We start from the raw sequence: 21,665 nt of genomic DNA on the forward strand, positions 1-21,665 counted from the left end.
CCCAGAATCTTATAGCTGGATTAAGAATGGTGACAGAAATCACTGATGCAGCTGAAACAGCTAGCATAGGAAATGTACTATTGCTACCAATCCTGAGCCAAAACACTCCTGCATATTTTAAAACAAAAATCACAGTCATATTTATGTTTGTTGTGTATAGAAGTATATAGAAAAAATAAAAAAGGCATGCTGAAGACCTGGAAATCTATTTTTGTCAGTGTTGTTGTAGAAATAAGTGGAGTGGAGGATTCATAGACCCACAGGGAAATGACACAGATTCTCTTGAACAGATAAACCTTTACTTCTGACAGAATTTCCGAATGTATTTAATTACACAAAGCGTATGTTAGAATATAGTAGAACTGTGTTTTGTATTGGAAAAGGCATACAGAACTAGCTAGCAGAGGTATATTGGTGCCCTTAGAGCTATCTTACAAGCAATCTGTTCTATATGTTAGTCAAAATAAAACCATCACTCTCTCCATTCCTCTACCAGTTTAACATTGGGTTATCTGAGTAATTATTTCTAGAAAAAAGCATAATTCTTATTATTCTTTTAGATAAGATGAGCTGCATGTAGGTTATGGTAAAAACAAACTTTTCCCAAAGCAACGCCCTTTGGGCGGTAAAGAACATGAGGCACTAATGACTTCCAAGGAATTATCTTGTGCTGCACCTGCTCTCTAAGTGTGTTTGCAATAATGAACTACCAAACTGAGAAAAGACAAGAAGGGTATTCATTCACTAGGGCTAGGATTGTGTAAGCCTAAAAAAATTATACATTTTAGTACTCTGTGTATGTATGCCAACTGATGAGATCTTTCATGGCAATTTCTGTAAGAATGCTGTAATCCATTAATAGAAAAGAAAAACATAACAGAACCTGTGCATTCTTAACACTGAGACTATATGCTATGTTTTTCATATTCTCACTTGAAAGAGGTCTAATTTCCTTTCACTGTCTAGAAAACTATGTTCCAAGGACTACTGAAGGGATCACTTACAACTAAACCCAGACCCCGGAAAACATATCCAGGAGAAAAAAAAAAAAAAAAATCCCGTGGAAAGGCATGCAAACAAGAGCACAGTGTAGCTAAATTCTCAGAAAGTTCATGACTGGACCTCCTTTTCTCAACTCCTCCCTACAGCATTAATAGTCTTAGAAATTACCAAGTGGAACAAACCCCTTTAACACCACCTGGTGTACTTTTCAGCAGTTGGTCTTGCTTCCAGGCCTGTCATGGCTCATTAAGATAGTATAGTACCTTCTCTCTGCAAGACTGTTCTCGGGGACCATAGAATTCAAGATAAAATGAGATATGGAGGTTTTATCACAAGACACAACATCACTGTGACATATCGTGCCAAGATTTTAGTATCTGAAATAGCCACAGAAGAAAAAGTTTTTCAAGGCAGGTGAAGAGCAAAACCAAACCAGTTACAAAAGATAAACATAACTTCCCAATACTTAGAGAAACAGAGCAAACCACAACAATCTAATTCTCTGTGTGCTCATATGGGGCACCTCATTTATGTAGGCTTTGCTAAAGGTTCACTGCTTTGCAGTTTACCTTTCTGTGAAACTTTGAGATTCAAGTTTAATAGCGCTCTCACCTATGTGAATCATTTGACCGACGAGTTTTGTACTGCTGCCCATAAATGGGTTAAGCTTTTCTGCTTATTTCCATGATTCAGGACATCTAGTATCAGTTGTACTGAAAATGAAGTGGCAGGCTGTCTCTAATGCTGCCACAACACTGAGTGTCTCAGAGCGCTTAAAGGCTCATGGACAACGCAGGAGGACAGAAAGGATAACAGGCTTCATTCCTTAATTGCCAAGAGAAAAAAAGCGCAAAGAGATTATGTTTTCTCTCAAGCTTTCACCTAAATTAAAAAATAATAGCAGAAGCCACCAAATTTGAAGGTAACCAAGATCTACAATTACATTTCTGAAAAGTCTAATGTTTCATTACAGTGAGGAGAACTGTGGAGTTATAAAAAAATAAATTTTCTGGCCTTTCAATAAACTTTAGCCTTAAAAGACACACAATATATCTACATGCTGTATTTCAGCTTTCCTATTGGATTCTGTGTGATTCACTTGGAGATTAACAGCAGTTCAAAGGTCAGTTTATTTCCAATTATTTAAACGTAATGTCTGTATTGTTCAGTAATTACAAATGGATAATTTTTCACATTTCAGACTACTGCAACTGAACTTTTTACAACTTAAATGTAAAAATCTAACTGGGTAACCATATATAATTAAAATAAACATATATAATTATATATTTTATGCTTGAAAATTAAAAAGGACAAAACAATGGTAATAGGATATTGTTGTGTTCATTTGCACTGTGAGCCCTGAAAAAGACATTTTAAAGAAAAAAAATCTAAGCTTATAGAAGAAAAAAAGGGACTGATACAGATGCACTTGTTCAGCTTTGCCCCAGATAGTAAATCCTACGGACTTGGAGTGCCCCCTGTGGGATTTCGGCTTATTTAATTTCACACAAAGTAATTATAGGAGGTGCTTTGGTACCATTGCTGCGATCACATGATGGCCTGATATACCAAGTGGCCCACAGTCCAGTTCAATATGATGAAGAGTTTGCTTTTGGCCTAGAAAGCCATACCTTGCTGATGCAAGGTTAACATATTACTGCTTTGTAGCACTGACAACAAATATGACGTGACTTCAAACTAGAGAGACAACTGTTTATACACGTAGAACATACACGTACTTCTGCAACTAGGAATCACTTCTCCTCTGAAGAACTGTTGTTAAACCACAGGCATAAACCATCATTTTTCTAACAACCAAAAAAAAAAAATTCTTTAATTTCCAAGAAGACAATTTCTGATGAGCTGACAAGTTATCATCGGATGGACATTGATACTTTTTTTTTTTTTGCTGGTTCTGTTCACCATGGGTGCACATAACCTGAAATATTTTTGTTTGGTTAAACTGTTTGCTGTGTTTGAAGTTACTTCACACCTCATTTTGGATCAACTGAAATTACTTTTCTGGCAAATAAAATATGTGCCAATTAATCAGTTTCTTTTGGACTACTGTCAATTTCAACCTCATACTCATACCTTCAGACAATACTGCTTTATTGCGGAGAGGATGAACTTTTCAGAAGATAAACAACCTCAGCTTCCAATGACTTCATTTTCAGTTGTGAGTGTTCGTGTGTTTGTATTTTTCTTATCTGATAGCCAGAAAATGAACACATGGACTTATCAACCATCTACCATATATTTTTAAGTGACTTGCATATCATGCAAAAAAACTGTAGCAGAGATAAGGATGTACAGTCGTCCTGCATAGCACTGCCTAGGTTGGCATCTTATTTTTAATAGTAGCCCTCACGTAGCTCTCAGCCGGCCTTCCAGCTCCGAGATGAAATAAGGAAGGAATACAATAAACAGCTTCATTAAGCTACACAAGTCTGGTTCATCTCTGATCACCGCCTACACAATGTATCAAACGAAACGCTATCTGTGGGATGTATTCATGTAATTAGAGACTACTGTGATAAATATTCAGAAGAGCACTCATGTAAAGTCATGTAAGAAATCAAAAGACATTTTTTGACAGCTTCATTTTGAAACATAAATTATGTTCTATTATAACAATTCATTCCTCTGTAATATCCTTGATTATTTTTAAAGAAAAAAGAAGATAGTAAATTATTCTCGGACAAGTAATAATCTTTCTGTTATGGGCCAGCAGGATGAAGGATTCAACTCTGAAGTGCCAACTACATTATGTAAGTCTGCATCCCTTGAATTATAGGGCTAGCAGCAATTACAATTAGGAAGAGAAGGCATAATTCAGGCAAAGGCCGTTGGACAGTTTTCCAGGTCTGAAAGAACAGATTGAGAAATGCTTGAACTGGGACTTTTCAACCCCAAAGCAGATGACTAGGAAGAACCTTCTGGTCCTTGTGACCATAACAAAAGGCCTGCCTAGTCAAAAAAACATAAGAATAAAAAAAATCTCTTCTCTACATGCAGACACAGTGTCTGTTCCCCTTCCCTGTAAGTGCAGTGTCCGCTGCTACAGTTTTGGCAATTGCGTGAGCTCGGCCCCAGATCAGACTGTTTGTGCTCGGTTATTTTCACACACTGCCAAAATTTGCTGACAACACCAGGAGAAAAAAAAAGGAAAGGAAAACTGGTGATTTTCAACAGTTTATAACTCAGCTCAGCCTAAGCAGGTTTTTATGGGACAAAGAACAGAGATTTCTCTGTAGACAGCACTTTATTCCTGCCTAATTTAAAAGATTTGCTGTGAATGATGGAAACATTAGAACTTCTTAAAGAAAACATAACAAAACAAAAATCCTAGCAGTTCACAAGTATTTTTTTACAGTAGATCAGGTTTGGTGATATAAATAGAGACTATTATCTACCTCTCATAATTATTTACAACAAAGTTTTTTTTTAAAGAAAATGAAAATACTACACTTAAAGGAAGAGGGCTTCAAAATACATAGTATTTCTTTAAGGAGTGAAATTTCTTCCTTGGAATGTTTCACACTTGAGCTATTCTAGTGCCACAGTATTCCCTAAGGAGTGTGAAATGATCTTCTCAGGGTTACAGAGTCAGTAGTAAACACAAGTTCCACTCTAAGAAACAGTATTTTAAATATATTTTTTCCCTAACATAATATCTAACAACTTCCTATTAAAACCCAGAGGTAACTTTCTGGAGTCCTCTTGTTGTTTTAACACTTTCTTTCAGTCCATATCTAGAATCTCCTAAACCAACATTTCCTAAGCTATTTTTCTTGTATGCTCCCCTGCCCCGTTAGCTGACTGCAGGGCCCAGGCTGTTAAACTTACACCTCTATCAAATCTCAAATTTAATCAGTGCTGCTTTTGAGCACCTCAAACTTCTCCCAGTGAAGCATGTCCTAAAACTTGGGAAAAAATATTGCTTTACTGTATCTTTGAACAGTATCTGTACAACAGCTATTGTTTTCCGGTAAGGATACCAAAACCAGCTAACTGCTTCACAAAATTGACCACTCATTAAATTACTGTTATTTTTGAGTTGAAATAGTAGGAAACATCTTAACAACATTAGAAACTTTTTGCAAAACTAGAGAACAGATGACAAGAGTGCTTTTCATAAAAGGCATAGGCTGGGAAAGTATGGCAACAAAGAATATACTGGAGTTTCTGTATATAAATATATTTAATTGACTGGGAGTCCTCAGTAGAGACATGTTTGCAACAGAGCCTCATGGTGAGGGTGAGTTTTTGAAGTCTGGATGCCTTTGGCAGCTTTATAGAACTTTAAGACAGACCAGCCATGACTAAAACATGCTCAGCTAGTTAACTATACAAACATAATGTTTTTTCCATCTTTCTCTCCATGTGCTGACAGCATTACCATTCTCTCCAGTATTCTTCTTCCTTCTGAGTTACAATGCATCTACCAGTTTATGCAGTTCCTGATACTACATTTCAGTACAACAACTTTCCAACAATAACTTACTCAGCTAAGAGAGGTTATCATTTAGAAGAAGTGAGTAGTTATATTAAAGACTCTAGAGCTACACAATTCCAAACACATTTCAGGATATACTGTACACTACGTGTATATTTTAATGAGAAGGTTTGGCAGAAGAAAGTACTGCCAAGTGATTGGATATGGGATATATCTCCAGTTGCTTTGGATTCCCACATCACCTTAAGAGCTATTCTTCCCATCCCCCAATACACCAACTCTCAAGGCAGTCAAATTTATAGCTCAATAAATTTTTTTATTAAAAATAAAAAGTGTGGCTTTTAAGTACTGCAGTCTTCCAATGTCCTTATGCCAGGTCTAGATCAGACTGTTGTAGCTGAATATGAAGCTGGGGAGGCTTGGCCCACTTTATAGAGCACTCCTAAGTTAGAGTTTCAAGATCTAAGCCACTTCTCTTTCCATTTTGTAACAGCTGTTTTTCTATCCTTTCATTAAAAAAAAAAAAAAAAAAAAAAGAAAGGGAAAGAGACTAGCATAGAAAAGTTAAATAAATAAATAATGGCTCACAAAACCACAGTGGAGGAACCACTGCTGGTCCTGCCAATAAAAATGTTCCTTCTCTTCAGGGCTGGCTAAACAACTGAAAGTGTCTCTAATGAACTGCTGGCAGCACTATCCATCATTGCACTAAATGGATTCATGTCTCCCTAAACTAAGGATAACTATTTATCTATAAGGCACAGTCAGAAATTAGGAAGTATTTAAGCCTTGGAAGTCTAATTCCTCACTTCTCCTCACCTCCTTAAAGCTTGGTTTTATTCAGACCTCCTTCTGTAAAGATGACGAAAGAAGCCTGACTGATAGAGAACTTCAAACTCTGTTCCAGTGCTAATGAATCATCCACATGAGTTTGAAAAATACTTTAGCAGACCAGACATCTGCAGTCTAATTTTAGCATTACAACCACCTGACATTATGTTTATCTCTTCCCTCTTTCTTTTTTGTCATTTGTTACACTGACTTGTGTCTTACCTTAAAGTAGATTATAGGCTACTCAAAGCAAGATGGCACATTCATAAAACACACAAAATAACTGAGTCCCAATAATTGTTTAGGATCTTTGAAGATGCTATTGTGCAAATAATAGTAGTCTACTGCAAACAATCAGAAGGAAGAAATGTTTTGAGCTCTAACAAAACTGTGAAAGTCATGTAGGTAATCCCTGGTCAGAAGTCATTTTTGAAGGCTTGACTGATTACATAGATAGCTGCTATCTACAGAGATGTATTCATGCAGTGGTTGTCTTTAGAACACCAGGGATGAGGGGAGAATTCAGAGATATCAATAAAACATGCCTACAAATAATGAACAGAAACACTTACTTCATTTCCAGGACTTCCTCCAAATGTTTCCTTCTTTCAGCTCGTAGGTTGGTCAAATGGGTTTCCTTCTCAGCCAAAGACTGTTGTGTAGAGGACAATTTTGCTTTCATTGACTCCAGCTCTTGCTTAACCTTCTCCATGGCCATCATCAGCTCTTCTACCTAAAACATTTTTGGAGAAGACAGGAGGAGAGAAAAATAGTGTAATGTGATCAACTGGAACTTATTAAATGTCACGACTAAATTGGAGCACAAAGGTTACCAGTGCCTGTACATTGCATAACACTTCTGTAGACTGGAAGCACCATCTAGTGCTGTGGACAGTATGTCTATACTTGATTGAAGCAACATTACAGTCTGTGAATTAACATAGTCTGGTCACTGGAATGTTACCATTACCATACCAAATTACAAATCTTCAACTATTCAGTATTTCTATTTTAGAAAATGTACCACAAGGATAAAAGGATGGTCTGTATATATTAAAATTAGCCCACAAAAATGCTGGGTATTAAATGGAATACATTGATAATATACCAAAAGGATAAAAAACTTTCTCTGTAAATGATGCCTAAAGAGAAACTATGTATGCACTTTAAGAACGAAGGTAATGTTTCCGAAACAGGGAGAGGACTGGGTTCCCATGAATATGTAAGTAAGGCTACTTCCCTGAAAATATCTTTTGAACAATGCTTACAGGCATGTTTTGTGATTTAGCAACATAAAAGACTTTCAAGGAGTTACTGATGGCAGACAAATACAGCAGAACAACGCTCATATCTTGGGCAAATGGGAAAGGTTCAGAATTAACAATTGTAAATTCCAGCATAGATATTACACTGATGAACATAGTCATATTTTATTTTGCACTTGGAGCAGGTTCTGGCTCAGCTAAAATTTATCACTAATTAACATGGAAAAACACAAGAAATGCTCAAGTATAGCTACATATAACATGCAAAAACCTCTGAATATTCTTTTAATAATTTTATAATAATGCTCGATAGCACACATTACTTTCACTGACTTCTTCCATACAGATTTTCTCTTTCTATCACGACGAGGTGTTCATAAACAATTTTATAATATGCTTCAAATGGGAGAAACTCAGATGCTACTGTTACAAACATTTGTATAAATTTAGTTTGACAATACAGCACTGCATTGCATTTATATCCCTGCATAACAACCAACTTGTGCTCCATCCTGGAAGTGAATTAGTGAAATTATATTAAGCTCAATTTCTACTTACATGTTTTTACAAAGACAGTTGGGCAAATCACTCGCTATATAGGTGCTGGAGGATGGAAGGTATGGAACATAGCATCCCTTGCTTTAATAAATCCTGTACTCCTAAAGGCAGAGCTAATGACTCAAACACGGATAAGAAGATTGGTTTTCATCCTCAATCAGTGATAGAGCAAGAAACATTGCAATTCAGAATTACCAGATTTATAAAAATCTTAGCATAGACATTGTGCAGTGTTTACTGCAGAAAGCCTATCTACTTCCACTTAAATGCAGCTGACAACAAGCATTCTTCTTATGCCCAGCAAATTAAGAAAAATTTAAAACATGCAATTATCAAAAACTACTCAAAATGTACAGCCAAGAATTCATCCAGTAATCAACAGACCAAAGGAGAATTTCAGTGACACATAGTCCAAACTGGCTAGCATGCATATAATAACCAAACTTTTCCTGTCTCATTAGTGTTCAGTGTGCAAAACAAGATCAGAAACTCTGTCAATTTTCAAAACAAAGAGAAAACTCCATAAAACGAAATAGAGAAATATATCAGAAAAGAAGGCAAAGAAAAACTGCAGAAACAATGAAAAGCAAAAATACTACTAGGATGGAAACTGATGCCTAGAAAGACAGAAATAGCAACATGCTGGGAAAGTGAAGGTGTACTAGTGTATCAGCTTCTAGTATATCAGCTTCTACTTCCTTTGAGTGGATCAGAATTACCCACATAAACATTTTCCTTTCAACTGAGAAGAAAAGAGGCATGCCAACTACAAAACTCTCTGCTTATAACAGAAAACAACCTCAAATAAACAAGCCTCTAGCCAACTGCAACAATCAAAGCAGCTTGTGTCAATCTATCAGTTGCCAAGATAAAACAATCTTTGAAGCAACATCTTTTCCATAATCAGGTTTGAAAGATTTCTGACATCCTTCATTCCATTCCCAGTCATCAAGATTTGTGATGCTAACACTGAAGGACTGGTTTGCTTGATGCAGATCTGTAGTATAACAACTCCGTGCTGTTAAGAAGACACAACAAGGCTAGAGGCCGATATCTAGGCAAGGCTCCTAGTGCTAGGTGGCAAGATCTAACTCTGCAGGAGTACTCTGTAGTAGTGGTTATTGCAGGTACTCGATCTTTTTCTCATTGCTCTGTTTGCTAATTCTTTTCATTCTAAGGTTATATTCTGTATTTTTGCAGGTTAACAGAAAATTGATCTAATAACGTATTAGGAATGGCTGGAATGCAAGTGGCTTTCAAACTGTGCCAACAACTTAGTTTATGGAACTGTCATTACCTTCCATCCTCTCCAGCAAGTACCATTTGTCATACCACTTACTAAAGACAAAATTCACCAAAATAGTGATGACTGTATTCACAATAAAGATTTCACTGTTCAGATTCATCAAGTTATAGATATTCCATGGGACCATTTCAATTAAATTTCTACAAAACAAAACATTTTATTTGGCAGCTTATGAATCTTAGTGCAGACCTGTCTGTATATGTCCCAGTAAGCAACCCTGTGAGAAATGATACAGGAATATTCACTGGAAGCAAACTGCTTGCAAAGCACATCTAATTTAGCCTATACAAAAAAAACTTCAAATCTACCCTTGATTTTTTTTTTTTCCCCTGAGAGCAGCTAATTATATAATAAAGAAAAAATATTTGCCAAGAACCAGAGTTCTTGGCATGCTGAGACATTTTCAGAGACGCGCTGTTGACATTTTCAATTTAACTGCAGGTAAGCTTGTGCCCTGTGAGTTGTAACCAGAAAGTTTCATTTTTAGAAGGTGTAAAGAGTGCACTCTTGCTCCTCTTTTCTCTCTGCTCAAATGATAGCATATAAAGCAGAGTATATCTTTGACTGTCTATGACTTACCTGTGATTCAGTTCTCTGTAGACAGGCCTGAAAGGTCTTAACGTATTCTGAGCAGGATGGATCTGCACAGAACTTAAATGGAGACTATTTTTCCATTGTTTTTAGGCCTTAAGTGACCTGACCAGATGACAGCTTATCTTTAAGGAAGAACATGAAGTTGAATGAAGTTTCCATTAGAGGAGAGAGTTCCTGAGAGACTGAACAAGCTATGTGAAAGAGCGCAAACCATGTCAATTAGGTCAGTATGGGATTCACAGCAGCAGCAAAGGGAAATGTCAACATAGGACAAATTTTTTACATAGTATTACATCTCCTTAGAAAGCATGAAAGCAAGGTGGAGAGAAAAGGCAATACAACAGGAAAAGTTTATCCACCATGTCAATGGCAGCCTGTAAAGAAATAGAAGAAATGATGTAATACCAAAAAAATGAAGCCCTTTTCCGGAGCCTATCTGCCATCTTAACCTTCCTGTTCCTACAAATTCTCATTTCAGGCTCCTCTGATTCAACTGTAAATCAGAAAACAGGCTGCTGCACAGACATACAGTTACCACATTATCTCCAAGTATGTGGTGCTTCTGATAAGCTTTTCTGGCCATTGGGTAATGTGAAGCCAGGGACTTCCAAACGCTTGGTCAAGTTCCCCAAAAGTCAGTAAAATTGAGAAAGGGACTGGATATGCAAAATATTAATGAGGCTAGGGATCTTCAACCTCCATACTAGCTCCTGGAAAGATTACTGATGATCAGGATAGGCAAGCTCAAATTCCCACCTCTTATGTGAGGAGAACTAATGCACTACTGAAAATTTCTGAGACAATAGATATTTCAGGCCAGGAAGAAGGCTACATCAACTGATGTGGTTGGTATTGCTTGCCTCTTAAAATCAGAGCCCAAAGACTCCAGTACCTAAGGTCAATCCAGACAGACAGGCTAACCAAAGCAGCCTCGGGATTCCCAAATGCTTCAGTGTGTTTAAATTACAATGTAGTGGCAGCTACCTTTTTCTTCCCATTGTGAACTTCTTCCTCAGTGATGGAGGCTCACCTGAACAGAACTTTTCTACTGCACAGAAAATTGAAAAAGGCCTCCATAGCCCTCTCATGAAGATAGTTCTGGAGCTTCATTTTCTGCTTACACCTTTTCAGAGAAGCAGAGCAATTTTGGGTCATCATCCAAGCAACAAATGCATTGTGAACGCTGGTAACATGATGTAATTCACTACAGTGGTACTGTGCAAATATAAAGAGGCAATGGACCAACTCATTAATACGGCAAAAAGAAAAAAAGAGCAAAATGCTATGCACTTGAAAAAACACTCGCAGGGGCAGAGGATCTATTCTGAAATGGTGACCCATGCAATCCATGTTCATATGCTATCTGCATATAAAGAACAAGGAAAAGGCTAAAGAACACCCTCCACAGACACTGCAAAGGAAAATTTTCCAGTCTCAAGTGACAGGATATGAATGCATCCATAGTTCAAATGCATATGACTGGCTTAAATAATACTTATTAAGCATAGCAAATCACTGATACACTATATAAAAAATGTTCTATGTTAATGTTATATAAGGCTTTTCCCCACCTGTAGATTAACAATCTTTGCAGAAGAGACTGCATTTCTCTCTGTTATTCATTTTTTCATAGAATGGTTTGGATTGGAAGGGACCTTTAAATATCACCTAGCCCAACCCCCCTGCCATGGGCAGGGACATCTTTCACTAGATCGGGTTGCTCAAAGCCCCATCCAACCTGACCTTGAACACTTCCAATGATGGGGCATCCACAACTTCTCAGGGCAACATGTTCCAGTGTCTCTTCATGCTCATTGTAAAGAATTTCTTCCTTATATCCAGCCTAAACTTACCCCTCTTTCAGTTTAAAACCTTTGCCCCTTGTCCTGTCACTACTGGCCTTGGTAAAAAGTCCCTCTCTGTCTTTCTTATAAGTCCCCTTTATATATTGAAAGGTCGCAATAAAGTCTCTCCAGCACCTTCTCTTCTCCAGGCTAAATAACTACAATTCTCAGCCTTTCCTTATAGGAGAGGTGTTCTAGCCCTCTGATCACTTTTGTGGCCCTCCTCCGGATCTGCTGTAACAGGTCCATGTCTTTCTTGTGCTAGGGACCCCAGAGATAGACACAGTACTCCAGATGGGGTCTCACCAGAGCAGAGTAGAGGGGGAGAATCACCTCCCTCAGTCTGCTGGCCACGCTTCTTTTTATGCAGCCCAGGATATGGTTGGCTTTCTGGGCTGCAAGCACACATTGCCAGCTCATGTCCGATTTTTTGTCCACAAGTATCCCTAAGTCCTTTTCTACAGGACTGCTCTCAATCCATTCATCCCCCAGTCTGTACTGATATCGGGTATTGCCTTGAACCAGGTACAGGACCTTGCACTTGGTCTTGTTGAACTTTGTGAGGTTTTTCACTGATTCAGCTAAAGTTTCAACCATCCAGATGGTCCAAGGTATCTGTTAGCCTTGTTATTTTTCCTTTGTCATTCTTTTTTTTCTTTCGATCAAGCACAAAAGACTGCACATCAGTCCATAATTAAAAGTCTCAAAGGGCATGACAAAGGGACTTGACTATTACACTAAGAATCCTACTCCTAAACTGGACATACAGTACTTTAGGTGCAGCGACACATGGGAAACATAGTTCCCATGTAATGTTTAATTACATGCCTCAAAACAGACACATTTTTATGTTTCTGATTGAAGGAAAGCAATTATATTTCTTTCAATATACATACAGACACAGTGGGCTATGGGATAGCTGTTTATATTCATTATTGTGTCTCAAAAGTTCCAGGTGGAATACCAAATGATGAAACTTTCGAGAATACAGATACAAATACCAACACAAACAAGCCATTTTCAATGATCACTGTATAAATCAATACTAGAGATCTCATTTTCAAAACCACCTCAGCAGGCTAACTTGTATATTTAAAATTATTGGCTTTCTAAACATAGATCTTCCTTGTATAAACAAGAAATTAGCATTACAAGACAAAATGTACTAGAAATCTGTACTTTTGCCCAAAATTAATTAGGCCAGCAAAACAAAAAGTCTTGCAATTACAAGTCAGTAGTAAGAACACTGCAGGGACTGGAAAAAAAAAAAATTTAACATTTCTCAAAGCGTCACTCAGTCCCTCAGAGGACAGCTCCTACTTTTCTACAGCTCTTGAGTTTTTAAAGTATTTTTCATTTCACTGTGTACATTACTGAAATGACAAAGGGACTGCAAATTTCTGCATTATCTTTTACTTAGCTGAACTGATTAGACTGCAGGACAGAGAGAAGGAAAAGAAAGAGACATGAAAAGAAAGAAAAAGACAAGAGTTCTGGCTCCATGCAAACTTGTTTGGATCCCAGAAAAATTTCCCAGAACAGATGTTAAGACATGGAAAAAGCACAGGCCAGACTTGGGACTTAAGTATGTAATTTAACTGCCTCGAGTAACATATTACAGGGAGAAAGCATTGAGTCTGACATAACTTGGATTGCCAGCAGGACCAGATGGTTTGCTTAAATCATAAGCTAATAAACCTTTACACAAAATAAGAGGGAAATGAATTATGGTTTCATCATAGCTCCATTTTCGTTAAAGCAGTAGGATGGCTTTAGGTACTCTTAAAGACTATATCCAAGACACTTAACTAAATTCTTGGCTATTCTGAATTAAGGGAACAACTTTCAAATTCTTATAGATATTGGGAAAACTGTTAGGCATAGCTTTTTGAGAGCTAAAAATATCAGAGGAAAATGAGAGAAATAAGTAAGCAGTAACAAGAAAAATTCCCGCCCCCCCCCCCCCCCCGATAAAATTAAAATGTAATTTCTGATTCATAAGGTAAGGACAGCCCTCAACTAGGAGAACAGCTGAAAGCTCTGCCACACTGACAGCAGAAGGGTATAAAGCAGAATGGCTCTGCCCCACCACACAGGCTGGAGCTCTGGCTCCAACTCAAGCCCCTCTTATTCACCACCAGTGCATGAGTATGCATACGCCTGTAGGTGAACAGAGGAACGCATCATGGCTACTGGCTTCTCTACTGTGACAATGTGACTACCACTAATCCTTTTGAAGCAGATACATAAGAGGTTAAGGTCCTTTACCTTCATTTTTATTCTGTAATTGTAGGCACTAATACACTAAGGTGATAAGATACACTAAGGTGAACATCTGTTCACCTAAAGAGAGCATTCTTCTACTTATCACCCTATACAACTGATTCACTTGTTCTGTGTGGTCACTGTTTATGAACATTGCCATAAGATCCTATGCAGACAAGTGAAAAACTCTTTTTTTCTTTTTTTCTTCACAAGTTGGAATTCTTTAGCTGAAGATCCTATCTAAAGACACTCGGAAATAAACACAGCAGAATATTGTGCAACAATTAAGATGTTTCTACACATCACATTTACCTCCATCTCAAAGAGGATGCCAGATTTACAGCATCCTTTTGCCAAGGTCAACTTGGTATTAGAGGACTGTGGCAGGCTGCACACAGAGGAGTTCTGTTTTGTTCACAATAAAGAGGGGAGTTAGTGTCAAAGCTGTGAAAATGGCTGGTGGATTATCAGTTGTCCAGAGAAAAGGCAGGATCTTCTGATCATCTGTAATATACAGCAGTAATTTTAGGGATGAACTTTGTGTTTCTTCACATTAGTGTGCGACTTCGTGCCTTTGTTTTTTAGGTTGTTAGAATTTTGTATATCCAGCATCTCTGATAAAATACAGTGTTTTGGTGGCTTAACAGAACTGGTGCCACTGTCCCATTCTTACATTAATAATTGGGAAAAACGAGAGGAGAAAGACAAAGAGAGAGAACAAAAGACTATGGTCTGAAAAGGACACTAGTTGAATGCAAATTTTCTTATCACTGTGAAAGTGAGGTACTTAGCTGATGTCTCTTGTTTCCATGAGTTGGTCTCTCAACAAACACTTTCATTATAAAAAAAGCATCTAATAATGAAGAGGAGTTAATGCTCGGTATTGCTCCTCACCGGCTCCACTGATGGCTGTAGGCAATGAAGAGCACTAATATTAGACTGATCAGATATCTGTCATTACCATGTTACTCCTGCAGAACCCACAGAAATAGAAATATAGGAGTCTTTGTCAAGGAGTACGTTACTTGAGTATCAATCAAGAGTGCTTTTTGCTCATACTCAGAGCACTGAGCTCTTGTACGAAGGAGGAGGAATCAAAATTCACAGATGTTTGGAAAAGAGAAAACTCCTGAGCCGCCAGACTTCAGGACTGAATAAGTCACAGCTGTGTCCTGTTAGGACGTTTGGAGATAGCTTTGACAGTTGTATCTCCTAAATGAGGGCCATAAGCCATATAAATAAGCAACAGCCTACTGCTGGAACAAGAGCTCTTGAGAAGGAAGCAATAATTGTCTCTGCTTAACACATACAAAATATTTTAGTCAGGCCTGGAAAAAATAAGTGAAAAACCGGATTCTGATTTCTGTTGAGAACAGAAACCTGTTGTAGTCTCTGGTATCTGAAGACTATAACAAGTTATAGTTTTATTTCTGCATTTCCCTCAAGTAGAACCGTTATCCAATGAAATATTCTCATTATGCTTTTTAACCCTTGCAACCATACCGAAGGAAGCTGTCCTGTTTTACTTTACATGGATCTGTAGTCTTAGGAAACTGTCTTGTGTTTATCTTCTGTGGCTAGCAATGAATCTCCCCAGCCCCTTGGGAACGCAGCAGCAATCACTAGGGATAACAAACAATCTTGCAAAAATCTGGATTTTGATCACCTTTTAAAAATCTCTAGAGGCAGAGAGACTAGAATATAGCACGTTTAGCATGTTCTGCACAGTTTTGCACACACTCATTTACCACAATTTGTTACATCCAAACAAAATTCCCTAGAACTACTCACGATACTCCAGCCACAACTATAAACATGGACATCTTCAAAATAACTTGACCTTTCGTAGGGTACATCTATCCTGTGATTGCTGCTAAGGTAGCAGTAGCAATTGGGCCAAAGGAAGGCTTTCAGCTCAGACTAATTGCCCAAGGATTTCAGCAGTTTTTTTACAAGCCTTCTGTAGACCATGCTGATTTCCATTTTGCTGCACTTGAGACAGTTTCAGGTTAACTAGGATATGTCACCATGGCAGACAGTTTAGACATAACTGAATAATATTCAAAGTAAAAATTCAATGCTGTGCTACACAGCATAGCATAGATTGTCAATTTATATAGCATAGATTGATTTTCCAAAGAGAGAAATTCTGGGATGATGTATTAACTTACTACAAGTAGTGAAAAAATGGTATGCTAATTCCACATACAACTTTAACACTCTTTTCCCAAAAGACATTAAGGATCATGAACATAAATACATGAAAGCAGAGTTATTATGTGAAAGCACATGCATTGCCACATGAAGGTTGAACATGTGGCTAACTGAAGAAGTACAGTCTCATTGGCAAGCTCAGGAAAGTTTCCACCTCTACTAACTTGTGGAAGCAAATCTTTAGCATTGTAGTTAACAGAAAGCAAATAGCAGAACCTAACCACAATAACTAAAAAGTAATCCCACCATACTGAGCCAGCTGAGCTCAGGCTGAAATTCATTGAAGGTTTTGAAGGAATCTGATGGTAAAGAGCAGTACAGCAAAGTCTGGAAGCTTTTGTGTGAGTAGGAAATGTTGCAAAAAGAAGAGGCATCCTCAATTTAATGAACCTCAAGTTTGTCACTCTTCTGTGTTTTTCTGTATAGGAGAATGGTCTGGAAAGGAATACAATTTCTTTTCTTGCACTTCATGGATTTTGGGGAAAAATCGATTACGTCAGAAAGACTACATATTTTTAAATTTATGAATCTAATGTACAAGTCTAATGAACCTTTCTAATGCTCTGATCTACATATTATTGTATCACACTTGCATCTAAGATCACAGTTAAAGAACGCAACTGGAACATGGAAAAGAAATTCCAAATTAAAAAAGCACAGGACTAGCTTTAAACAAATATTAACACAAGTATTTGCTTGGGTCCTTACAATTCCAAGCAAGCATTAATGTAACCAAATCCGCAAGACTTTGATTTTCTCTTGGGCCACAACAAATAAAATACCATGTAGAGGTAGGTACTTGAGAAAATAATATAACAGGCAGAGAGATACCAAGATAGAGCTTTGTCTGGAATACTTCACTATAATAAAAGGCATAATGTGAAATCAGTATTCATCTATTAAACCATAAAAAAGGATAAAAATCCAGACAAAATTATCTTAAAATCAGCATTTGCACCAAATTTCTATATAACAGTTTCCATCAGTATTTCTCATTTCATTAAATGAAAAGGTGACTTACATGGAGAAATGCTCAATGTATATTTTGAATAGAGGTTAATTATCCTTTCAGTGTCCCCAATTCTCCTAAAAGTCATCAAATTTTGCCCACTTTGCAACCTTAAATGAGTGCAACAAATTAAACAAAAACAAAGTCACCATCCCTGGAGGTACTTAAAAGACGTGTAGATGTGGTGCTTAGGGATATGGTTTAGCGGTGGACTTGGCAGTGCTAGATTAACAGTTGGACTTGATGATCTTAAAGGTCTTTTCCATCCTAAACGATTCTATGATTCTATGATTCTAAAAGATTTAGAAGTTCTTTCCCCTATAATGTTAGAAAAAGATCTCTGTCTCAAAGTCTTTGGGCATGATTTTCTATTCATCATTTTTTTTTCCTATTCATTCTTCTCTACTGGAGGCAAAAAAAAAAATTTCCCAAGCCCCCAGCTTGGCACAGCTGAACACATCTAAGACAGAAAAGAGTAAAAATTACACCTCTTAAAAGGTACGTTACTGAATACAGAAGGAATTACATAACAAATCACCCTTCCTATGTAAGGACTGTGACTCAATATAGATGTATCTTTAAAGGAACAGGCTATGTAATCCATTTAAATACCTGGTGTTGTGGTTTAACCCCAGCCAGCAACTAAGCACCATGTAGCTGCTTCCCCCTCCCCCCTCCTAGTGGGATGGGGAGGAGGAGGAAAAAAAAAAAAGTAAAACTTGTGGGTTGAGATAAGAACAGTTTAATAACCAAGGTAAAATAAAATACACTACTACTACTACTACTACTACTACTATTATAATAATAATTGTAATGAAAAGGAATATAACAAAAAAAAAGAAATAACACCCAAGAAAAGACAAGCGATGCACAATGCAGTTGCTCACCATCCGCTGACTGCTGCCCCAGCAGCGATACGCGCCTCCTGGCCAGCTCCCCCCTGTTTATATACTGGCCATGACGTTCCATGGTATGGAATACCCCTTTGGCTAGTTTGGGTCAGCTGTCCTGGCCATGCTCCCTCCCAGCTTCTTGTACACCTGCTTGCTGGCAGAGCATGGGAAACTGAAAAATCCTTGACTTAAGCACTACTTAGCAACAACTAAAACATCAGTGTGTTATCAACATTATTCTCACACTAAATCCAAAACCCAGCACTGTACCAGCTACTGAGAAGAAAATTAACTCTATCCCAGCCAAAACCAGGACACCTGGGGAGAAGTAACTTTAGGAAGAAGCAGTGCTTCTAAAAATGACTGCAAACATATTCATTGACAAGGACAGTGCACAGACAACTTTACCTAGCCAAAATGCTTTCTCTAACCAAAGGAAAAGAATCAGACAAAAGAATGAAAAAAATATATCTCTTGAAAAACAATGGCAAGACTATACTTCAGGCTGACAACTGACTTAAACAGCTCTTAAAAAATGTGTATCAGTAAAAGAAATTAAAATATAAGTTTTTAGCACAGATTTTTTACTTAGTACGAATTAAATACACAAATGACTTTGTACACGTACCTATATACGTACACTCAAAAATCAAAATGAGTTTGTCAGACTTTTATAGAAAGGAGCTATTCAAGAGGAGTTCAGCCAAAGAGAGTGTAAACTGCTTGGAAAAATCAGTGGGAAGGAAGCAACGAGGCTCCAGCACCTTCACGCCCAAACCATACCTTGGGTTACTGCCTTGATCTCCAATCTCTTGGTTTATCAAACTTCTCATTAGGAGATACAGAAGAAGAGACAAAAACATTAATTAAAATCAAACTGTCCAGCATCTGTTACAGAGCAGTCAGAATTCTGACATTTCTACGGTGCTCAGAAAACATCTATAGGTAAGCGGTTCATGAGAAATTCCACTTTATATTTTCCATTTACAGGGACCTGTAGGAAGTAACTTAATGTGTCAGAATTTGTGCTGTTAAATAATTCCAACACTCAACATGTTTTAGAAAATATTTTAGATCTATTTCAGTAACAGAATGCTCAGCAAAAAGAGTATGTGTTTTAATTTATTTTGCATTTTTAGAAGGTACTCAATAGGATAGGGTCCAATATACAATAATTCTGTTATAAATGTAGTTTCTATTCTTACAAGAAAATGTAGTCTAATATATGCTAGAAAGTTAAAACAGGACCAGAATGGTGGTCTGATGGACGTGCAAATGAGACGTATCATTTAAAACTTGTCCAGAATTTCTGTACAGTAACTTAAGTGTAAAAGAGAAAAGGGTCTTGGAGGCTGTACTCTACATTCAAAGCTCTGCACACCTTGTACTTACAGTAGGGAAATCCTGGTGAACAGGAGATGGGGAAAAAGGAGAGAACTGTGAAGGAGGTTCTAGTTGAGTTATTAACCTATTTCACATTTATTTTTCCTTAATAAACAGATATGAATTTTGAAGTAGGCATATATGATAGAGAATTTCAGGAGTCTTGTCATCAACATATTTTACATGTAATATGTACCTGAAAGAATATTAAATCCTGCTGAAATAACTTGACAGTGGGAGAAAGGAATTAGCATAAGAAAATACATTTAAACAATACATTATTATTACAATATTCAGTCTTTTATTTTTTCTCAAAAAGCAAAGCAGAGAAACCTGCCCTGTGTAGGATAAAAAGATACACTGTATGAACAGAGATATAGCTATTTACAGGTCTACATACTTAACCTCATCTAAAATTTCCCACTGAGAACCACAACTTCAAAAAAAGTTGATGGAAGGTGTCAAGATCAGACTGCTAACTCAGAAATTTCAGTTTAAGTAACTACTTAAGGAAGGAAGGAATGAACAGGTAATGACCAGTATTTCATGCGTTTATTTGCCATAACACTGTAGGGTAAGAAGTTAGATGTTAGCTAATACTACATAGAGAGTGCGTTTAAGCAGGAGTTGATATTCATGAGAGAATAGAGCTGCACTACTATCAGCAGAAATACTATTTAAATTTCTGAAACTTATTGCTTTTCAAATTTGAAGGAAATAAGATAGAGAAACATATGTTGTGGTCAGGCAGTGCACCATCTCACTCGTAGAAATAGTTGCCTATTGTAAAGGCCACAATAACAGTTTCAGGTAAAAATATTTTTAGTAATAATACTAAGCAATTCCTGCCTCCACTTCTCAGTCTTGCCCCCACAGTTCAATGCTTCCTCAGATATGCCTCAAGTTCTGCATGGGCATCCATGAACCAGAACAGCAAATTGGTTCACATGAAAAAATTCCTTCAAAAAATAAGATAATACTTATCATGAATTACTTCACTGCTCCATTTCCGAACACGGCCCCAGAAAGACCCAGGCTGGGAAAACTGATGGGATGTGCACTGAAGTATAGGGATGAAAGTGAGCGAAGAGAGGGAGGGTGTAAGTATCTTAGGTCAGTACACATTTGTGAACTATGCCCTCCAATAACGAAGGCTCAAAATGCAAGTAATTCTGATATTGTGCTCCTTGAGCCAAGGATCCGACACTAATTATTGATTGACAATGAATCACAGAACCTGAACTTCTGTTTCATTTTATTCCACAAAAAGGGCTTTATTCTTTCATGAAGGTCAAAACATGTTTCCAGCATTGTCCTGGGAATGGTGCTGATTATGACTAAGTCGATACAGAAGATAACCTCCTGCCTCCTGCTGCAGGAGAAGGGATGGTAAGATGCACCAGGACAGTGAAAGAACGTTCGTGAGCAAGACAGGGCCTTTTGTCAAAGACAACCTCCAGCAGTTTTTCCGAGGGAAGTAAAACTACCACTGTATTTTTGAGCAGGAAAAAACTTGTATTTAATTCTTTTTTTTTTTTCTGAGGAACGTAACAATAGCTTTACTGAAGTAAACTCAGATTTGGTTAATTCAGAAAAAGTGCCTGGATCCACATTTGTTTTTGCCATCTCTAATAGAAAGAACTTTATGATAGAAGTGTTTATCCGAGAAATCCTACCTTCAGCCTTATGGAGAGTACTTAAAAAGAAGTCTCCATACACCTTCTGACCTTCCACCTACAGGGCTGAACTAGGGGGATCAGCCACAGTAGTACATAACCCCACAGCTGTAAGGAATTTACAATAATATTTACATACAGAATTCAGCAGATGCACCAACAAAACCAGGTGAATATGTTAGAAAGAAAGAGCTTGAAGAACTTTCAAGTCTTTACATCTATGTAAGACTCCCTCATCTGCTTTCTGTTTTTTTTTGTGTTATACAGAACAATAAGGTTAATAAAACTATGCCCAATTCAATGGGTGCACTGCTCCCAGCAGGAAATGCTTGATTTTATTTTTGTGATAGATGAAAGAAAGAA

The 21,665-nt window shown here is 37.4% G+C and overlaps 1 protein-coding gene across 3 annotated transcripts in view; it reads right to left on the reverse strand.

Annotated features, from left to right (window-relative positions):
• Positions 1-21,665, reverse strand: part of ERC1 (ELKS/RAB6-interacting/CAST family member 1) — a 293,596-nt gene that overhangs the window by 93,854 nt on the left and 178,077 nt on the right. For all 3 annotated transcript variants that reach the window (XM_050909774.1, XM_050909763.1, XM_050909781.1), the window contains one exon: positions 6,868-7,028. In XM_050909774.1, coding sequence (XP_050765731.1) covers positions 6,868-7,028 — 161 coding nt within the window. The remainder of the gene's footprint in view (positions 1-6,867; positions 7,029-21,665) is intronic.

Source organism: Gymnogyps californianus, chromosome 1 (genome assembly GCF_018139145.2).
Source record: "Gymnogyps californianus isolate 813 chromosome 1, ASM1813914v2, whole genome shotgun sequence".
NCBI classification, from domain to species: domain Eukaryota; kingdom Metazoa; phylum Chordata; class Aves; order Accipitriformes; family Cathartidae; genus Gymnogyps; species Gymnogyps californianus.